The sequence below is a fragment of the Acomys russatus genome, chromosome 6 (assembly GCF_903995435.1).
Source record: "Acomys russatus chromosome 6, mAcoRus1.1, whole genome shotgun sequence".
NCBI classification, from domain to species: domain Eukaryota; kingdom Metazoa; phylum Chordata; class Mammalia; order Rodentia; family Muridae; genus Acomys; species Acomys russatus.
Window position 1 is genome coordinate 77169086 of NC_067142.1, and position 18729 is coordinate 77187814.

At 47.1% G+C, this 18729-nt stretch overlaps 1 protein-coding gene across 2 annotated transcripts in view; it reads left to right on the forward strand.

Annotated features, from left to right (window-relative positions):
• The first annotated feature begins 7743 nt into the window (after positions 1–7743).
• Susd4 (sushi domain containing 4) overlaps positions 7744–18729 on the forward strand; it is a 118687-nt gene continuing 107701 nt past the window's right edge. Inside the window, exons 1-2 of one of the 2 annotated variants that reach the window (XM_051148059.1) lie at positions 7744–7765; positions 8671–8853. In XM_051148059.1, the coding sequence (XP_051004016.1) occupies positions 8706–8853 (148 nt within the window). In that variant the 5' untranslated portion in view covers positions 7744–7765; positions 8671–8705. Of the gene's footprint in view, positions 7766–7875; positions 8056–8670; positions 8854–18729 lie in introns of those variants that run through there. The other variant, XM_051148058.1, reaches the window with a different exon arrangement.

An 18729-nucleotide genomic window follows, 5' to 3' on the forward strand; every position in this document is an offset into this window, starting at 1 on the left:
CCTGTGTGTGGCTGAGAATCTCCCACATGGACCTATGTGTGACTGAACATGTTCCAGATGGACCTGTGTGTGGCTGAGTATTTCCCAGATGGACACGTGTGTGGCTGAGCATCTCCCACATGGACCTGTGTGTGGCTGAGCATCTCCCAGATGGACCTATGTGTGGTTGAGCATCTCCCTGATGGACCTGTGTGTGGCTGAACATCTCTTAGATGGACATGTGTGTGGCTGAGCATCTCCCACATGGACCTGTATGTGGCTGAGCATCTCCCAGATGAACCTGTGTGTGGCTGAGAATCTCCCACATGGACCTATGTGTGGCTGGACATGTTCCAGATGGACCTATGTGTGGCTGAGTATTTCCCAGATGGACACGTGTGTGGCTGAGCATCTCCCACATGGACCTGTGTGTGGCTGAGCATCTCCCAGATGAACCTGTGTGTGGCTGAGAATCTCCCACATGGACCTGTGTGTGGCTGAACATGTTCCAGATGGACCTGTGTGTGGCTGAGCATCTCCCAGATGGACTTGTGTGTGGCTGAGCATCTCCCAGATAGACCTTTATTGGCTGAGCATTTCCCAGATGGACCTGTGTGTGGCTATCTCCCAGATGGACCTGTGTGTGGCTGACCATCTCCCACATGGACCTGTTTGTGGCTGAGCATCTCCCACATGGACCTGTGTGTGGCTAAGCATCTCCCGGAGGAGCCTGTGTGTGGCTGAGCATCTCCCATATGGATCTGTGTGTGGCTGAGCATCTCCCAGATGGACCTGTGTGTGACTGAGTATCTCCCAGATGGACCTGTGTGTGGCTGAGAATCTCCTAGATGGATCTGTGTGCGACTGAGCATCTCCCAGATGGACCTGTGTGTGGTTGAGCATCTCCCAGATGAACCTGTGTGTGGCTGAGCATCTCCCACATGGATCTGTGTGTGGCTGAGCATCTCCCACATGGACCTGTGTGTGGCTGAGCATCTCCCACATGGACATGTGTGTGGCTGAGCATCTCTCAGATGGACCTGTGTGTGGCTGAGCATCTCCCAGATGGACATGTGTGTGACTGAGTATCTCCCAGATGGACCTGTGTGTGGCTGAGAATCTCGTAGATGGATCTGTGTGCAACTGAGCATCTCCCAGACGGACCTGTGTGTGACTGAGCATCTCTCAGATAGACCTGTGTGTGACTGAGCATCTCCTAGATGTACCTGTGTATGGCTGAGTATCTCCCAGATGGACCTGTGTGTGGTTGAGCATCCTCTAGATGGACCTGTGTGTGGTTGAGCATCTCCCACATGGACCTGTGTGTGACTGAGTGTCTCCCAGATGGACCTGTGTGTGGTTGAGCATCTCCCAGATGGACCTGTGTGTGGTTGAGCATCCTCTAGATGGACCTGTGTGTGGTTGAGCATCTCCCAGATGGACCTGCTAAATGCCAGATGAGTATTTAGAGGTTCCGCTGTGGAGGTTTCTCTCCTTCCCACTCTTTCCCTTGGCATCATTTCGAATTAGCCTTCTTAAGGAATATGTTCATGCCATACTGACAATGGTTTAACAGGGACACATCTACAAAACCAAGGGAGAAAAATCTGGGTGATTTAAAACACACACACACACACACACAGACACATAGACACACACACACACACACACACACACACACACACACACACACACACACATGGAAAAGGCCAGGAAAACAACATTTTAATGTAATTAGCCACTAAGGGAGTGCATCTGAAAGCACTGGCTCACCTTTACCTGGTAGCCAACTGAAGTGGAAAATTTGACCAGAGGTGGTGACCATGTTGAAACAGCTCATTAGCAGCATTTGTTTGATTTACTCCAAGGACCAAACACTGCTATATAGAGGCCAAAGTTTAATGCTATTAAAAAATATTTACCCAATTCCAAATTCAATAAAAAGCTGAAGGTCCAGGCATCATTTCTATTGCTGTTCTCCTCTCCCACCCTTGGTAATTAAATTTAACTAAGTGAAATGATGTTGCAAGCATTAGACATTTATGCCGGGCCCTGAAGTGGCAACCATCTTTGCACACTGAAATTACCCAAGGCTTGTTTCAGTGAGATGCCTGTCCATTAAGAAACCCGAATGGATGCAGAATTAGTTACTGCAAATCAAATCAAAAGCAAGAGAACATCATAGCCCTGAAGGGGCTTACCATGTAAGATTGTATGTGCATGTGTGTGTGAGTGGAGGAGCCCCTGTGAGTACAGATTTATTTAAGCCTACTAGCTGTCCTTTTCTTCATACAGAACAATTGCCCCAGACTACATTTCCCAGTTTCCTTTGCATATCTGCATATCTGCAAGACCATGTGATTAATTGGCCACCATGACATCATCCTGGCTAATGGAATGTGGGCAGAATGGACTTGAGCTTTCAGGCCTGGTCCTCATACACCTATACACCTTGCTTTCCTTTCTTATGTGCTGATGTAAAAAAAAAAAAAAAGTGTGTGTGTGTGTGTGTGTGTGTGTGTGTGTAATGAATAAATTAATTATGCACTATTCACATGTCATCCAGGTTTGAGCCTATGGTGAAAGGCTGGTAGTCATTTCTTTCTTTGTTTCTGGATACTTGATTGAGACTCCATGCCCCAGACGTTACTTCTCCTGCTATCATATGGAGTCAGCTTAGACCTTCCCTAATCACCATAGTATGAGATGCCAATCAAGGATAATCCCTATGCCTTAAGACATTCAAAATGACTCACATTAACCAATCCACAGAAAGCCCATGAAGTAGAACTAAATACACCCATGTAATCTTACATTTCCACCTTCTGTTACTCTCCCCTTGGTGCAAACACTCATGCGGTCCTACTTAGAAACAAGTTCTTATTAGGAGCATACATAAGTAACAACAGATTGTGCCTCTCATCTATGAAGTGATATGGTGGAGAATTTCACCATCTTTAAAGTCTACAAAACAAGCCAGGTCGGGGCTGGAGAGATGGCTCAGCGGTTAAGAGAACTGACTGTTCTTCCAGAGGTCCTGAGTTCAATTCCCAGCAACCACATGGTGGCTCACAACCATCTATAATGAGATCTGATGCCCTCTTCTGGCCTTTGAGTGTATATGCAGGCATAACACTGTATGCATAATAAATAAATAAATAAATAAATCTTAAAAACAAACAAACACAAACCAGGTATGGTGCCACGGGCCTTTAATTCTAGCATGTGGTAAGCAGAGTCAGGTGGATCTCTGTGAGTTCAAGGTCAGCCTGGTCTACATACTGAGTTACAGAACAACTAAAGACTGTCTCAAAAAACAAAACAAAACTGTATAAAACAGTCATATGGTAAAGACCAGAGACCCTTGGAAACCATTTGTTGAAATCAATGAAGTTGCCTTCTGCATAGGCTCCTGAACAACTGTTGTCCACCCAGGCTGCCCGTATCTTGTGTTCCCATGCCTGCTCTATTTTCATGACCCTATACTGCTACATGAGACAGAAAAAAAAAATATGCACGTTGGTTTGTCTGTTAGGAAAGTTTAAGCTAGCCAAAATAGAACAGGAAACAACCAATCATTTGCAAGAGAGGCAGTGGAGTCTTTAAGGCACACTTACAGGGGAGCTGCAAGCTGGTCATCAACAAAAGCAAACTAGCTGGGTAGGCAGACATCTCTCCTCTTGTCTTCCAAGCAAAAGCCTTCAAGAAAGGACTCCTTGCATTTATCTCTGCTATCCTCTTTCCAGTACGCTGCTAGCCCACTTTGGCACATGGTAGTCTCCATGTTAATTCCATGCCATTACGCTCTAGGTTTGGGCCTACCTTTTCTTTAGGTGTATATTTCTTCTCTCCAGTCTCGGTGTGTGTGTGTGTGTGTGTGTGTGTGTGTGTGTGTGTGTGTGTGTGTGTGTGTGTGTGTATGTGTGTGCATGTGCCCACATACTAGGAACTTCTACCACTGAGCCAAACCTCCAACCCTACCAACCCAATCTGTGAGTAAGCCAACTTCAGAAGACCAACTCAAGAACTGGTACCACCTTCAGCCGGTGAGTAAAGTATCTTAGGTGACTACGTCACTGACATTTACAATGGACAGTGATTAGTGACAAGTAGAGTCAGATTCCCCTCCTCTGTAGTGTTGGCAGGGTGGAGAGTAACTAGGATTGCCTTCTTTTGGTGTGGAAGACATGCTAACATGAAGATGGCTCTGCAGAGGAAGGAGTCTGTGTGCACTCACAGATCCCTGGCATGCGCATTGGCAGAAACATGTGGGTGGAGAGTCTGAAGCTGGCCAGAGATAGATGGAGTGGGGTGGTGAAGTGGGCAACATGGCCAAGACCCTTTGCTGTGGTTTCCATTGAAGAGACTTGGAAGCAGGGCAAGTGGGTATAAGACTGACCATGTGGATGATTTCCACTCAAGGATGCAGGGGCTGCCCCTCGTTGGCCAGTACTTGGTACTGATGCTGAGTGTGAGGACTCCCAGAGGAGAGGATGGAGGATAGTCAGCCTTTGGTACACTGTCTCTGCGTATTGCTAATTCCAGGAAGGGTGACCCCTCCAAGGCAGCAAGGCCTCCAGACATCGAAGAATCAGATAACGGAAAACAAAAGGAATGGCTAATCCATAAGCAGTTTGCATTCTTAGAGGTAGAATATGGATGTTGTTTTCCCTGCATCTGCATCAAACATTTGATATGTTCACACATGTATCTGTAGTCCACAGGGGGTGGGGGCATTAAGTAATTCTTTAATGGGCGTTCTCCAATTCATTGGTGATCTTGAGCACCTTTCCATATATCTGTGACCCAAGGGGGGAGTGGAGAGTGCTCTACGGTGTGCCTGCTTCTTAGTTTTGTTTCTTTGTCTTAAGACCAAAGCTAAACTGGCCTGCCTGGCTTTCCATGCTCCTCTTGGCGAGGCCTTAGGTGTGTCTCAGACATTGTACCATTTGGCAGTTTATTGCTTGCGTTGTAAACTCTATCTCTGGTCTCTATTCCAAACCCTTCCCCCCTGGTTGCTGCCTAGGCTGTTCCATATACCAAGGAAACTTGTTGAATCATCTAATCCCTTTGATTTGCCTCAAATCCACACAGATGTTCGTACTCACATAATATATTGGGACCGCCTCCAGGATTCCGTTCCAGGGCACCCTTTCCTTCATACTTACCAATGTTAGCTTTTACTAGTATGATCGTTGACTTTTAAAAACTCCCCCCCCCATAGACTATAAACATGTTGAATATTTCATGTTTTTGTAGCCTCTTTTGTGTGCTGTCTTTCTTCCTTTTTTTATTTATATTTTTGTAAGAGTTTTGCCTGCATGTATGTGTAAATACTACCTTCATGCCTGGTACCTGTGGAGATCAGAAGAGGACAAGGGCATTGGGTCCTCTGGGGCTGGAGTTACAGGTAGTTGTGAGCCACCATGTTGCTGCTGGGAATCAGACCAGCATCATCTGAAGAACAGCAAGCAGTTTTAACTGGAGTCATTTCTAAAGAACAGCAAGCAATTTTGACCCAAGTTCTTTCTTCAGCCCTTGAAAGGCTGTCTTAAAGCAGGAGGATGTGACTTAGCTGTGCGGGCTCAGAAAAGAGAGGCACAACCATGAGCAAAGTTTCCAGAAGTTTCAGCTCTGTCATAGCTTTTGTCAACTTGACACAAACCTAGACATACCTGAGGAGAGGGAATCTCAGCTGCGTAGTTGCCTTCACGTGGGCATGTCCATAGGGACAGTTTCTTAAATGCTGATTGATTCAGGAGGGCCCAGCCATGTAATAAGTAAGCCTGCTGAGCAAGCCACAGGAAGCAAAGCTGTTAAGCAAGCAGCAGTCCCCCATGGTCTCTGCTTCAGTTCCTGCCTTGGCTTTCCTCAGTGGCATACTGGAACTTACAAAGCCAAGTACACCTTTCACCTCCCAAGTTGCTTTCAATCAGTGTTTTATCAGCACAATAGAAACCCAAAGTAGAGCAGCCCTACACAATTGAGGCTTTTCTGGGTGCTACTGACAAATGCTGACAGGCTTCCTCAAGTTCTGCGTGAGGCTATGTGACCTTGTTCACAAATAATTTAATTTTTGTGTTACTGGGAGAGGAAATCTGGCCCTCGCATAAGACTTAGGCAAGTGGTCTATAACTGAGTCGTAGCTTCAGCTGGATACCGCTATGTCAGAAAGGAGACTTAAGCACAGACCCCCCTGTTTGGGCCAGATTAATCTGGATGTTCCTGCTGGCCCTGGCATCCTGTATAAACTGGCTGTTGTGGCTCTAGGACAGATTTCAGATACGCTTGTTCAGATACGCATGATCAACAAACAGTTTTGTTCCCCGTGGATTTGATGGTTATTTAAAAAGGGTAGACATTTTACTGAGAATAAACTGGAATAAATATTCAATTTGCAGTGAACAATCCCAGGACCCTGAGAACACAGAAAAATGCCCAAGTAATGCGTTGGGCCCTCAAAGTACACAGTTTTGCAGGAATGCATTTGTGATAGTCAAAAAAAACGTTAAAATTAAATCTGTGTAAAGCTGACATCTCAATTTTACAAATTGAAAAAAAAATTGAACTAGATTTATCTACTAAAAGTTAATTTCTCCTGCAAGAGTTTGTTAAAATTACTCGAAGTAAGAGCCGACACAGTAAAAGCTGTAATTTCCCCAACTACCTTCAATATGTGAGATTTTGGGAAAGTCAATAGAAGGACGGGATGATTTGGTGGCTGTATCAGAAACATGGTTTTTCATATCCACAAATTCCTACAGAATAATGGAGTGCCAGTGGTTCGAAAATACTGCCTGCCGGCACCACCTCATTAGGGCAAACCCCTTAACCACTGTGCCTGGATCCTGGGCCCCGGGAGGCCAGCTTGCAGAGGGAGGCCTGGCTTGCTGGAGGCGGGGCAGGAGTAGGTGGGTAGCAAAGGTTAGGAAAGCAGAGCTTGCAGCAGGCTGAACTTAGACACCAGAAAGGGATCCCTGACCAGGAGAACTTTCATTCTTGGAACCCCTGATCCTTGTGGGTTCTTACCCACAGGAAATAAGCCTCTCTTTCGTGTGATACCCAGCGTTCCGCATTGGCACCCATCACCTTACCTTGGGTGACTCGCCCCCCTGGGGGAGAAGCCTCCTAAGAGAAAGCTGAGTAGTGCACGCATCTCCAAGGCAGCCAAAAGGGAAAATGCCTCGGGTGCAAGGGACTGGTTAGAGAGACCCAGCGTCCTCTGGCGGTCCACTGGGCTCAAGGAGAAGCGCAGACCCTGTGGAGGTGCTCGGAGTCACTAAGAACTTGAGGTTTTCGCAAGGATAGTGCTTACTCCGCCCCATTCAAGTTTACCCTGTCATAGGTGATGACCCTAAGTGGAATCATCCTGTCTAGCGCCACCTGCGCGGTTGCAGCCTACAGTGGTGCGCACAGAGCTAAGGGTGCCAGAGGCCACCAGTGAAGGAACGCGGTGGAGACCTGCGCGTGTGCGCGCGCGTGTATGCCTGTGTATGTGTGCGTGCATACGCGTGTGTCTGAGTGTCTGTGTGCCTGTGTGCCGCCGCCTGGCGACTCGTGCCCGGCAGGTGCAGGCGCGCCGGCTTCCCATTGGCCGCGGCATCCTCCTCCGCCCTCGCAATCCCCCTACCCGACTACTGTCGCTGGCTGGGATCCGCTGAGGCGCGCGCAGGCCTGCGCGGCCCTGCCATCACCCCCCCCCCCCTCCCCATCCCTTGCCGCGCGCGCCCGGGCCTTAACCCTTCCTCCCCCTCTCCGCGCCGCCGCCGCGCGCTCCCGAGCTCAGGTAGCGGGCGCGCGGGCGCCTCCCCGGGGGCGCGCATCCCGGTAGCCGTGGCACTCGTCACCCCCGCCCTTGGCCGCTCGGGGGAGCCCGGGGAGGGAGCGCGCGGCGGGACGGGCGGGGGGTGGTGAAGCCCTGCTGCCGCCGAGGCTTCCGTCTCGCTCCCTTGCTCTCTCTCCTGCTCGCTCGCTCGCGCAGCGGCGGCAGCAGCAGAGGTCGCGCACAGATGCGGGTTAGACTGGCGGGGGGAGGAGGCGGAGGAGGGAAGGAAGCTGCATGCATGAGACCCACAGGTAAGAGCCGGAGCCCGGAAGGGGCTTGCCTGCCCTGGGGAGGCGCGCGCAGGCCGGGCTGGGCGAGTTGGCTCCTGGCTCAGCACCCCTAAGGGAGGAATTTTAAAAATAAAAATCACAGTTCAGATCTCATAGAGGACTGGGGCAATAGGATCCTCCCAATCCCTGGAAAAGCAGAGAAGTAGCCGGGGGGGGGGGGGTAGCAGGGGGCACATTGTGAGATTCCTGAGAGTGAAATGTACAGGCCCGGGGAAAAGTGTTTTCTCAGCCGCTTCATGCTAGAAGGCTTTAGACTTTCCCGTCATGATCACAACCGCTGAATCCCGGGGACCAGCGCAGAGCTAGTGTGCACTAACCCCTGTCCTCTCTCCCCTCCTCCATCCCTCCAGCACGCGCAGTATCCCATCGTGGCTGCTACTCTCTGGACCCTGCATGGGGGGGGGGGGTGTTGCAGGAAGGATCTCACAGTGGGAAAGGGGGCGGGGGCTGCACAGAGGCGAGCCGGGATGGAGCCCGCAAAGCCCCGGAGCCGGGTCCCCAGGGAGGAGGAGGGAGAGCGTGGCCCTAGAGCCCTGGCAACCCCAGGGTATTGTCGTGTTCCGCTCCCGGTTGCAGACTCTTGCAAGCTGGATGCCCTCTGTGGATGAAAGATGTATCATGGAATGAACCCGAGCAATGGAGATGGATTTCTAGAGCAGCAGCTTCAGCAACAGCAGCCTCAGTCCCCCCAGAGACTCTTGGCCGTGATCCTGTGGTTTCAACTGGCGCTGTGCTTTGGCCCTGCACAGCTAACGGGTGGTGAGTGACCCTGCTGTGACGGGGGGGGGGGAGCCTTGGACTGCCCAGTAGGGAGGGGAGCCTGTGTTGACAGGACAGCACTGCGCCTCCTGCATACATGCAGACTTTAGAGGTACCCGAGAAACAGAATCGCTGTGTCCCAGCCTTCCGCAACCCCCCTGGTGTTCACAGAAAATTGTGTGGAACCAGTGCAGGTTCACACACCCACCAGCAGCCCAGTTGGGCTCTTTTGAAGGAAAGGGGAAAAAAAAAAAAAAAAAAAAAAACCTGGGCCATTATTCCCATTTTGACTAAGAAAAGAGGGATAAAAGAAGTAAAAAGGAGAGAAAGAAAAAAAGGCTGCATGTGTGTGGACTTTTGACCCTCGATCTTGGCCCTCTGCAGACAGGTCAGGTTTTGGCTCCTGATTTTGAACAACCTTAGAATAACCGCCTTTAAGAATGTGAGAGGTCTGAAAATATGGTCAGACTAGCTGAAGGACAGGTTTATTTGAAAGTTAACTTTCTCTTTCTTGGAGGCGGAGTGTTGAGGCCTGTCGGTGGCTGTTGGGGTGGGGAAGGGTTGTAGAGATTTATTTCCAGTGTGTTTCTGTAAGGTTGCCTAGCGGGGTTGGATTTACAGGGGGATCAGCTCAAGGAGTCTTCTATGAAGTAGAAGTTCTGAAATAAAATTGATAGCCCCAGTCTCTGTAGGCGGCTAATCTATAACATACTTGATTCCAAGAGAAAGGACTATCTTTTGGTTGTGGTAGAAGAGAGAAGGAGTTCCTGTCTGAATTTCCCCTCTTAAGTATCCCTCTTTCTTCCTTTGCACCACTGTCCATCGTTTCTGTCTGTTCCAAGTATTCCTTGAGAGCTTGCTGATGTGGGCATGTGAGGGACAGATTTGCATTCGTATAGCCGAAATACTGTGGATCCCTAGGTAGATTGTCATTAGAGGAAACACAAATATTGCTTGGCATAAACGAAGCATTTCCGTGTTGGAAAAATAGTGCTGTTTCAGAGACTTTGAAGGTGAAGATGAGGTGAATAAGTGAGTAGAAATTTAGCAAAACTGGGGGAGGGGAATGACAGCGTAGGCCTTAACATAGAGCAGTCAGTAACTTGGGCATTCCACACGGGCAGCTACACGATGCCTAGGACATCAAATTATTTATTGCGGTGTGCAAGGAGTCAGAATTGTGGCGAAAACTCCGACTTTTGCTTTGGAATGAGTGGGTGGGTGGGTGGTTTTTTTTTTTTTTTTAATTGTATTTTATTTTGTTTTTCAAAGAGTAACTCTTTGTGCTGTTATTTCAGTTTCTACTAGAAGTGTCTCAGAGGCAGATGTCTTCATGGAGGACAAGGTCAAATGCGAGTCCAGACTGTGTGTTTGTGGCCTGCCAGGGCTCTGCCCTCTCTCAATACTAACTGTGTAGCTCGTGGGTAGATGGGAGAGAGTCAGGATGCAGGCCACCACTGAACAGGCCTGGGTCTTTCCCTCTTGCCTTGCCTTTCAGTTCTAGCTCCCAGGCCTCCCAGCCAGGGCCACATAATTTCCCACCTTCCCAGCCCCGTGCCTCCCATGTAGATGACACATGTGCTGAACGGAGTCCATCTGCATGTGTCTCCGCGGTTGTGGTGGGCTGTGTGAGGTCTGAACATAGGCTACATTTTGGAGGCTCTGCTCCTCTTTTCCGGAGCATTCTCGGCTCAGTTTACTAAGACCCGTTGCCCTCACCAGTTACCCTTGCAGTTTGTACAGTGGCGTCTTTCTCTCTCCCTTCCCAGAGCCTTGAAAACAGAGGGGATGAGGGCTCCCTGTGACCCTTCAGTGCTAGAACCCCTCCTTTTCAGGGATCATCCGCTGCAGAACGGCTGGTCACCAGCCTGATCGCACCTTCAACTCTCTTTTGGCTGATGATGATGTTTAGGATTCCTCCATGGATGCAGTTTGGGCGGGAAAGGACAGTGGGCTTCATCCTAAGCCACCCACTAAATAGGTTTACTATTTTAGAAATCTGTGGAGTATCCAGGTTGACAATAAAGGCACATTTACGGTTACCCCAGACCTCTACTCTGAAAACTCCCATGTGTGCACAACTACTTCGGATCTTGGTTAAAGATAGGTCAGATTCCACTGGCTTTGGGTGTCCTCAGGGGTCTGCATTCCGTGCTCTTTGACTGATTAGTTTTATTTACGTGCATGTGTGACTATCTGCCGTGTGTGTGTGTGTGCCAGTGCCCCTGGAGACCAGAAGAGAGCACAGGATTCCCTGAAACGTGAGGTCCAGGCAGTCATGAGCTGCACAACATGGGTGCTGGGATTTGAACTCCTCTAGAAGAGTAGCAGATGCTCTTAAACTTTGGAGTCATCTTTGCAACCTCAAGGGTCTGTATTCAATGAGCTCTCAGGGGAAGCCTTTGCTACTGGTGTAAAGACCACAGCTTGATTAGCAATGCTTTAGACTATGGTATTCCTTAGGCTAAGTTGCTTCTAACTCCAGACATCCTGACCTTCTTCTCAATTACCAGATGCAAATGGCCTGCTAAGGAGCAGAAGTCTCACCCAGTATCTAATCTGTAGGTGAAACACAGCTGAAAGCAGCCCTTGAGAGGGCTTTCCTTTTTTTAACCCACAAAAAGGTGCATATTTTAATAGACACTGTTCTGAAATGCGGATTTTCATTTTTGATTGCTTTCAGAGGAAAAAGAACACCACAATAGTGAGGTATAATAGTCTGAGCTAGGAGGAGGAAGAAAGCGTGTGCCCAATAAAAGTATTACAGAAAAAGCCTCAACTAGAAAGGGAGAAATTGAGAAAATGACCAGACAAAAGAGGAGAGAGAAAAGAACTCCATCAAAACCGAAATGCTTTGTCCTGGCAAGCTAGAGATCCAATTCAACTCTTTGAGCCCTAGGAGAGCTTTTTATAAGCCTGGCTTAGGTTGCAGTGACTTTGGGTGGCTCTCTCCAGGCTGTCTTTTGTCATCTGGGAAGAAGGGTCCTTCTCATTTGGAGCCTCTGAAAATGGTTATCCTGAGTGGACTCCTCCGGGCTCGTGGTGGGATATGGGGCCTTGCCGTGCCCAAAAACCTTATGGACCGTAGCTTCAGTTGCTTTTCTTCTTTTGACTCAGTCTGCTTTCCCATAAGCCTCCTGGCTTTTGAAGGATGACTAGAGTGGTCCACTCAGATGTACAGGAAGAGGGCCTAGACTTTGCTCTACAAATTACTCCTCAAAGATGAGCTCCTTCTATTGTTCAGAACTCAGGGTGGGCTCTGACACTTGATAGCTTCCAGGTTGTGTGTGTGTGTGTGTGTGTGTGTGTGTGTGTGTGTGTGTGTGTGTGTGTGCGTGCGCGCGCGCGCGCGCCTGTGGTCTCAGCTTCCCTATCTATAAGATAGGAGGATTTTCTCAATCTTAGGAAGTTGGTATCAGGGATGGAACTGGAACTGGCAGAGATGCTCCAGTAATTGCAGAAGATCATGGAGAATTAGTAGCTAAGACAATGCTATCGTCTTGGATATCTTTGCTGTATTTATTTAGTAATCACAGAGTACTTGTACTCACCTCAAACCGAGGCCTGCTGCGTACGTTGTCCTTTTAAACTACTAGAACCATATTCTCCCAGCTAATGATATTAAGGTATAGCCTAAGTGTCCTTAGCTCATGCTTCTCTGACCAGCAAGCTCTTCCCTCCCCTGGGCTCCCATTGTTCCCAGAGGCAACCCGTTATCATACACTGCAAGGCACCTGTGCAGCATCTCATTCGTGGCAAACTGCTCACCTCATGTTGCCTGAAAGCAGGAAAAAAGATTCCTCAATTCCTGCTTCACCACTTAGAGAACAATCGCTGCAGGCAGGCGGTGAGTTCTGAAAAGTTGGAGGGGGTCCAGGGAGGATAAAAACAGGAAGGACTTCAGCGACAGGGTGATGCTTAAGGTGGGAGGGATATGGAGATGGTCACATGACTGGATCCATTAGAGAGCATAGTCTGAAGGATGCAGAACACAACTATAGCAAGCCAGTGTGGCCAGCAGATAACTTGGAGTCTTTTCTCAAGGGTCTTGGGAGCATCCTGAATTTCCCATCAGGCAGTGGGGCCCAGTTTGGAGTTTGGAGCAGGAGTGTAATGTCAGGCAGGCTACACCTCCTACTTTCCTGCTTCCGAGTTACTGCTCTCTCAGAGTTTAGCCCTGTGAGGTCTCATTTGGGTCATGATGCCATATCTGTGTGCTGGCAGATAGCAACAACTACTTTCTGAGGGTTCAACTGGTTTGTAGACGTGAGTGAGTGTCTTGGGGTTTTATTGAGAAAAAAAAATTATTTTTTTTCAGTAGAAGCTTTTCCTGCAGCGCTATATCTAAAATCCATAATTTCAAGCTGAACCTAGTCAACAAAGTCCCAACTCCCAGAACTCCAGCACATATTTCTTCAACAAAGCCTGTGGTAATTTAAGCAGGCTGGAAGCTCAGCTTACTGACAGGGTGAAATCTGAAAGCTTTGGGGGTGCAGAAGAAGGGTTTTCTGTAGCCAGTAGCGAGTCTCACATCTCACGAGGCAGAAAGAGAAGAGGCAAAGCAGAGAGAGTCGGGCTTTCTTTAATTCTCGAGAGTAGTGGCAAGTGTGGATGAGGATTGTGACCCAGTGGACACTGATTGGAGGTGAAGAAAAGCAGCTGCGCTGTCCTGATCTTGGTGTCTGAGATGCGTTTTCAGTGCTTACAAAAGTCCTTCAGAGGGAAACAAGGGCTCTGCCTTCTTCCCAGGATGAACAGAGTTCAAGCTCCGCTTCCTGCCCTTGCACAGCGGCATGGCTTTGGGCAGGTTGCATACCTTCTGTCGCCTCCATTACTTCTATGTCATGGACGCCGTCACGGTCATTTGTTACACAGATCTCTATTGCAGCAGTCAGCCCTTGTCTACCTCAGTTCTCAGTCATCACTGTGTCCTGAAAATATTAAGTCTAGATGAAGCAACGAAAGGCGAGTGCCATTTTCAGTAGCATGAGGAGGTCTTTCACCAACCTGCCCAGTTGCTCCTGCATGGAATATAAGTTATCCTTTTGTCCAGTATATAATACAGTAGGATACTGTGACATAATATCCTGAAGACGTGTATTATAGCATATTGTTATAAATGTCCTGCTTTGGTATTGTTAAGTCCTTGCTATGCCTAACATATACATTTAATTTTATCATAGGTAAGTGTATATAGGATAAAACAAAGTACAGTGTATGGGGTTTGCTACTGTCCGTGATTTTAAGCATCCAGTGGGACTCTTGGAATGTGCACTCACAATAAAGCAGACTTTTAAGAACTGCTGAGTTCCAAGCTCTTTCTTCATGTCTCTGTTCCATCGTTTGACTCTGTTACATGCCCCAGAAATACATATGTAAGGGCATTCGGTTTTTGCTCCCAGGGAAATACACAAATAAAATTTCTCAAAAGTTTAAATGCAAATGCTTTGCACAAGAATTTCTTAATATAGATTTTTAGTTTAATTGAAAATCTAGTGTTATTTATTGATACTGATGAGAAAAGTGGTTTTTCCAATTGTCTCTTTTTATCCTTGCCTGATTTTGGAAGTTCATTCAGTGCTTGATAATTGAAATAGTCACATAGGGTAATGGTATGGCTGAGTAGGTCACCAGGATCACTGCTTCTGAACTGAAGGAAAGAAAGAGCAAAACCACTTGGCTTTTTTTTTTTTTTTTAAGCTTATTTACAACACAGTCACCTTTCACTAAGACACACAGCAACATCCATGCGGATACATAAAATGTGTAGTCTCGTGTATCTGATGCAACGCTCATCTACTTACTGGTCCATTTCCACAGGAACACACTGTTCAACCATCACTAACTAAGGACAATTGAGAAAAAATGGGACGGAATGTTAAACTGGCCGAAATCGGAGTGATTGATAAACATTTCCGAGTTGTCAGTCATACTCCAGATGCCTAGAGCGTGCTTTGTACGTGCCAACACCTATTTCCATACCTTAGAATTAAGTTACCTCATTTAATTCCTTATGCTAATGGCGAGGTTAGGCCACTTGTCATTTTCATTATGGCCTTTCTTTTAGTAGTGAGGACACGATGATTTCATTATCCAACACACCTGTCCTAACCCTATTTTATGATTGTTAACTCAAAAGTATCCTTTTAAGCTGAAGATATCAAGTGGTTTGAAAACTGGCCTTCCCTACCATGACATAAGGGAACTCTGATATTGTGGCCATAAACATACTGGTGAGTGCACAGAAAAGTCCACAGTCCCAGGAGAATTAGAGGCCAGGGTGCTGAACCTTGGACCGGGTAGATGATAGTAAGAGACCAGAAACCCAGGAACCCCTCCCTCATCAGAATGGGATATTTCCTGACTCTCATCTGCTCAGAGCAAAGAGATGCCTGGTCCTTGGGACCCCTGCCTGTGATCTGCATGGTCACTATACCCTTATGAATGTTGTGAGCATCTTCCTTGTAGTTTCCATGTGCTTTGGGCCAGTGTTGATGATGTTTGTAATGACCCACATGCACGTAGACCGTCAAAAGTGGTGCAAACAGGTTTTGTATCACCACCTGTAGTTTCTAAATGCACCGAGAGGAGATTTTTGACGTTTACATCTTTATTTAAGAGACAGCCTCAATGAGTTGCTCTCCTACAGTCTACAAATGGCCACATGAAGCCAGATTAGGGAGCAAGATACAGAAACGCACACCTTTAATCTGAACACCGAGGGGTAAAGAGACAGTGACAGCTAGGACCTTTGCACCTCCATGAACATTTGCCCTGTGAAATGTTAAATTTAGAGGAGGAAGGAGATGTGATGGATTACAAGATCTGAGTCACTTGTGCTTGCTTTTCTGTCCAGGAAGACATGTTGGGTAGATGAACTTGAGGCTGAATTTTAGGAGGAATTTAGCCCAGTTTTCCTTTATCTTTAAAAAAAAATGCCTGAACTGCTGTAAAAGAAGTTACCCACTTAAGAAGAAAAACAAATAGAAATAATTAAGTGAGTTGCTCACCAACTGGAATTGAAAGTGCATTTTAAAATAGCTTCTTAATTGGACATATTGTAATTGCTTTATTAATCTTAAACAAGGTAAATTGGGGAACATCAGAGAAGTCAAATGAAAACAAATTCTTGACATTACTTAGAAGTGCCATTAAACCTGGGGACCCAGCAGTGAATGAGCCTCCACTTACCCCACCATGGAGAGGCTAGGGGTTTGTGCAACCCCCACAGGCCAGGCACTTTTGTGACCCTGCCTGTGTATATGAACATGCTCTGAGTCTCCAGGAATGGACTTGGCTGCTAAGAAGTCATAAGCTTGGTCAGTGCTCATTTCAGCATTGTCCCAATAAACCGAGCTTTTTAAAGGAGATTAAGTAAGGACAAGGTACTTTGGAAAGGAGGCTATACTTGGTCATCTCTTGCTTTTATCTGAAACGTTTGACTTTTATCTCCTGGAGTCACCAGTGTGGAAGAAGAGCTGGACAGACAAAGCCACTCACACACTGCATTTTTTTTCTTTTTTTTCTGACAGTAACAAAATACAAAATGACCTTATATCTTTGGTCTAGTTGTATTGGATGTGTGGTTGGATTGAGTGAGCCAGGAAGGGGAAGGCTTTTTTTTTTTTTAAAGAAAGATATAAAATATATTCTTAGAGTGGATTTAATGTTGGTGTTCCCACAACACTGTAACTGATTTAGCTAGTTGTCAGATTCAGGTTTCCGGCGAAGAATGTAGAAGTTGTTTCTGGACTTTGAGCTCTTACACTTGGCAGATTCTGATATTTATTCTTTCTATCTATCTATCTATCTATCTATCTATCTATCTATCTATCTATCTATCCCATGAGATAGATAACAGGGTCTACTGTGTTTGTTGTTGTTGTTTTTTGTTTTTTGTTTTTATTTGGTTTTTTTTTGAAACCTGATAGGCTTAATCTTGTGGAAGATTTTCAGTTTATTCTTTCTGAGAGTTTCTGTTAACTAACATGGAATCTTAATTACTTAATCCAACCCAAAGATAGATAAGAGTTGGGGGCTGGAAAGGTGGCTCAGTTGCTGCAGTGTTTGCTGTACAGGCCCAAGGACCTGCATTCAGAGCACCAGCAGTGACATAAAAAGCCAGGCTTGGCTGCACACACCCGTACCCCAGTGAGAGGGAGGTGGAGACAAGAGGACCCCTGGGGCTTGTTGGCCAAGCTGGTGTGGCCATCAGCAAGCTCTGAGTGCAGTAAGGGATCCTGTTGCAGAAGAAAGTTGTGTGCGATGGAATGGAGAGCACTTGATGCTACAGAGGATGCAGGATCAGTTCCCAGCACCTAGTTCACAGCTCACAACTGTCTGCAGCTCTTGCTCCAGGGGGATCTGATGCATGTGGTACATGTACATATCTGCAAGCAAAATGCTCATACACACAAAATAAAAGAATAAACCTTTTAAAAATGTGGTAACGAGATACAAAGGAAGATCCTTGACCAACTCCTGGTCCCTGTATGCACACTTACAGGCATGTGCACTCCCCATAAACACATACGTATGTATACAGCACACGCGCGCGTGCACACACCATTTTGGGGTGTGGTAGGATGCTCCTGCAAATTTGGGTGTGGTAGGATGCTCCTGCAAATTTGGGCGTGGTAGGATGCTCCTGCAAATTTGGGCGTGGTAGGATGCTCCTGCAAATTTGGGTGTGGTAGGATGCTCCTGCAAATTTGGGCGTGGTAGGATGCTCCTGCAAATTTGGGTGTGGTAGGATGCTCCTGCAAATTTGGGTGTGGTAGGATGCTCCTGCAAATTTGGGTGTGGTAGGATGCTCCTGCAAATTTGGGCGTGGTAGGATGCTCCTGCAAATTTGGGTGTGGTAGGATGCTCCTGCAAATTTGGGTGTGGTAGGATGCTCCTGCAAATTTGGGTGTGGTAGGATGCTCCTGCAAATTTGGGTGTGGTAGGATGCTCCTGCAAATTTGGGTGTGGTAGGATGCTCCTGCAAATTTGGTATTGTATAACATCACATACTCAGGGCCTGATTTGGCTTCCCTATCAATTTACATTGTATCAAATTATATTTAAATAGGGGAATTATGAATTACTTTGTGGCCTTTTTTGTTTGTTTGTTTTGTTTTCTTGAGACAGGATTTCTCTGTGTAGCCTTAGCTGTCCTGGACTCACTTTGTAGACCAGACTGGCCTTGTACTCACAGAGATCCGCCCGGCTGCCTCTCTGAGTGCTGGGATTACAGGTGTGTGCTAGCTACCATGTCCAGCTTATTTTATGGTCTTTTAAAAGTGTTGCCCAGGTCCCGCCCACCTCCCTATTTGCATTAGATTAGAAGCAGATGGCTATTTTTCCCTCTGTCATCTTATTTATACCCCTACCTTGTAGATGGAAGGCACTTACTTACTTTTAATATTGATTTGGTGGGTATACTATAGATTGTCCGGGCGAGCGCTTGGGAGACACAGAGAATGGCCAGTTTGTGTTGCTGCTGTTACCAGTGGGTAGAGGAATGGATGGTACCCTACTTGCTGCCTTGGTTTTATTGTCCATGAAAAAAGAGGAACTTCCTTAGGTGCTGTGAAAATCAGCTGCGGTGTGTGTGTGTGTGTGTGTGTGTGTGTGTGTGTGTGTGTGTGTGTGTGCCATAGCTCCCCAAGGTGACAGCATCATTGAGAACAAACTGAGGATGAACACTCGATACATTTTCTGTGCTGGGAGTGAGCCCGACTCAGAGTCTTCTTTGCCTAGAAGGGACATGGAATACCAAATACTCGTCCAGGAGCACAGGCCAGAGCAGATGCCAGTGTGCGCATTCACTGCATAGCGCCTGATTCTTGGTCTCAGTGGTCCTATGGAACTAACCTCCATAATTTAGTACAG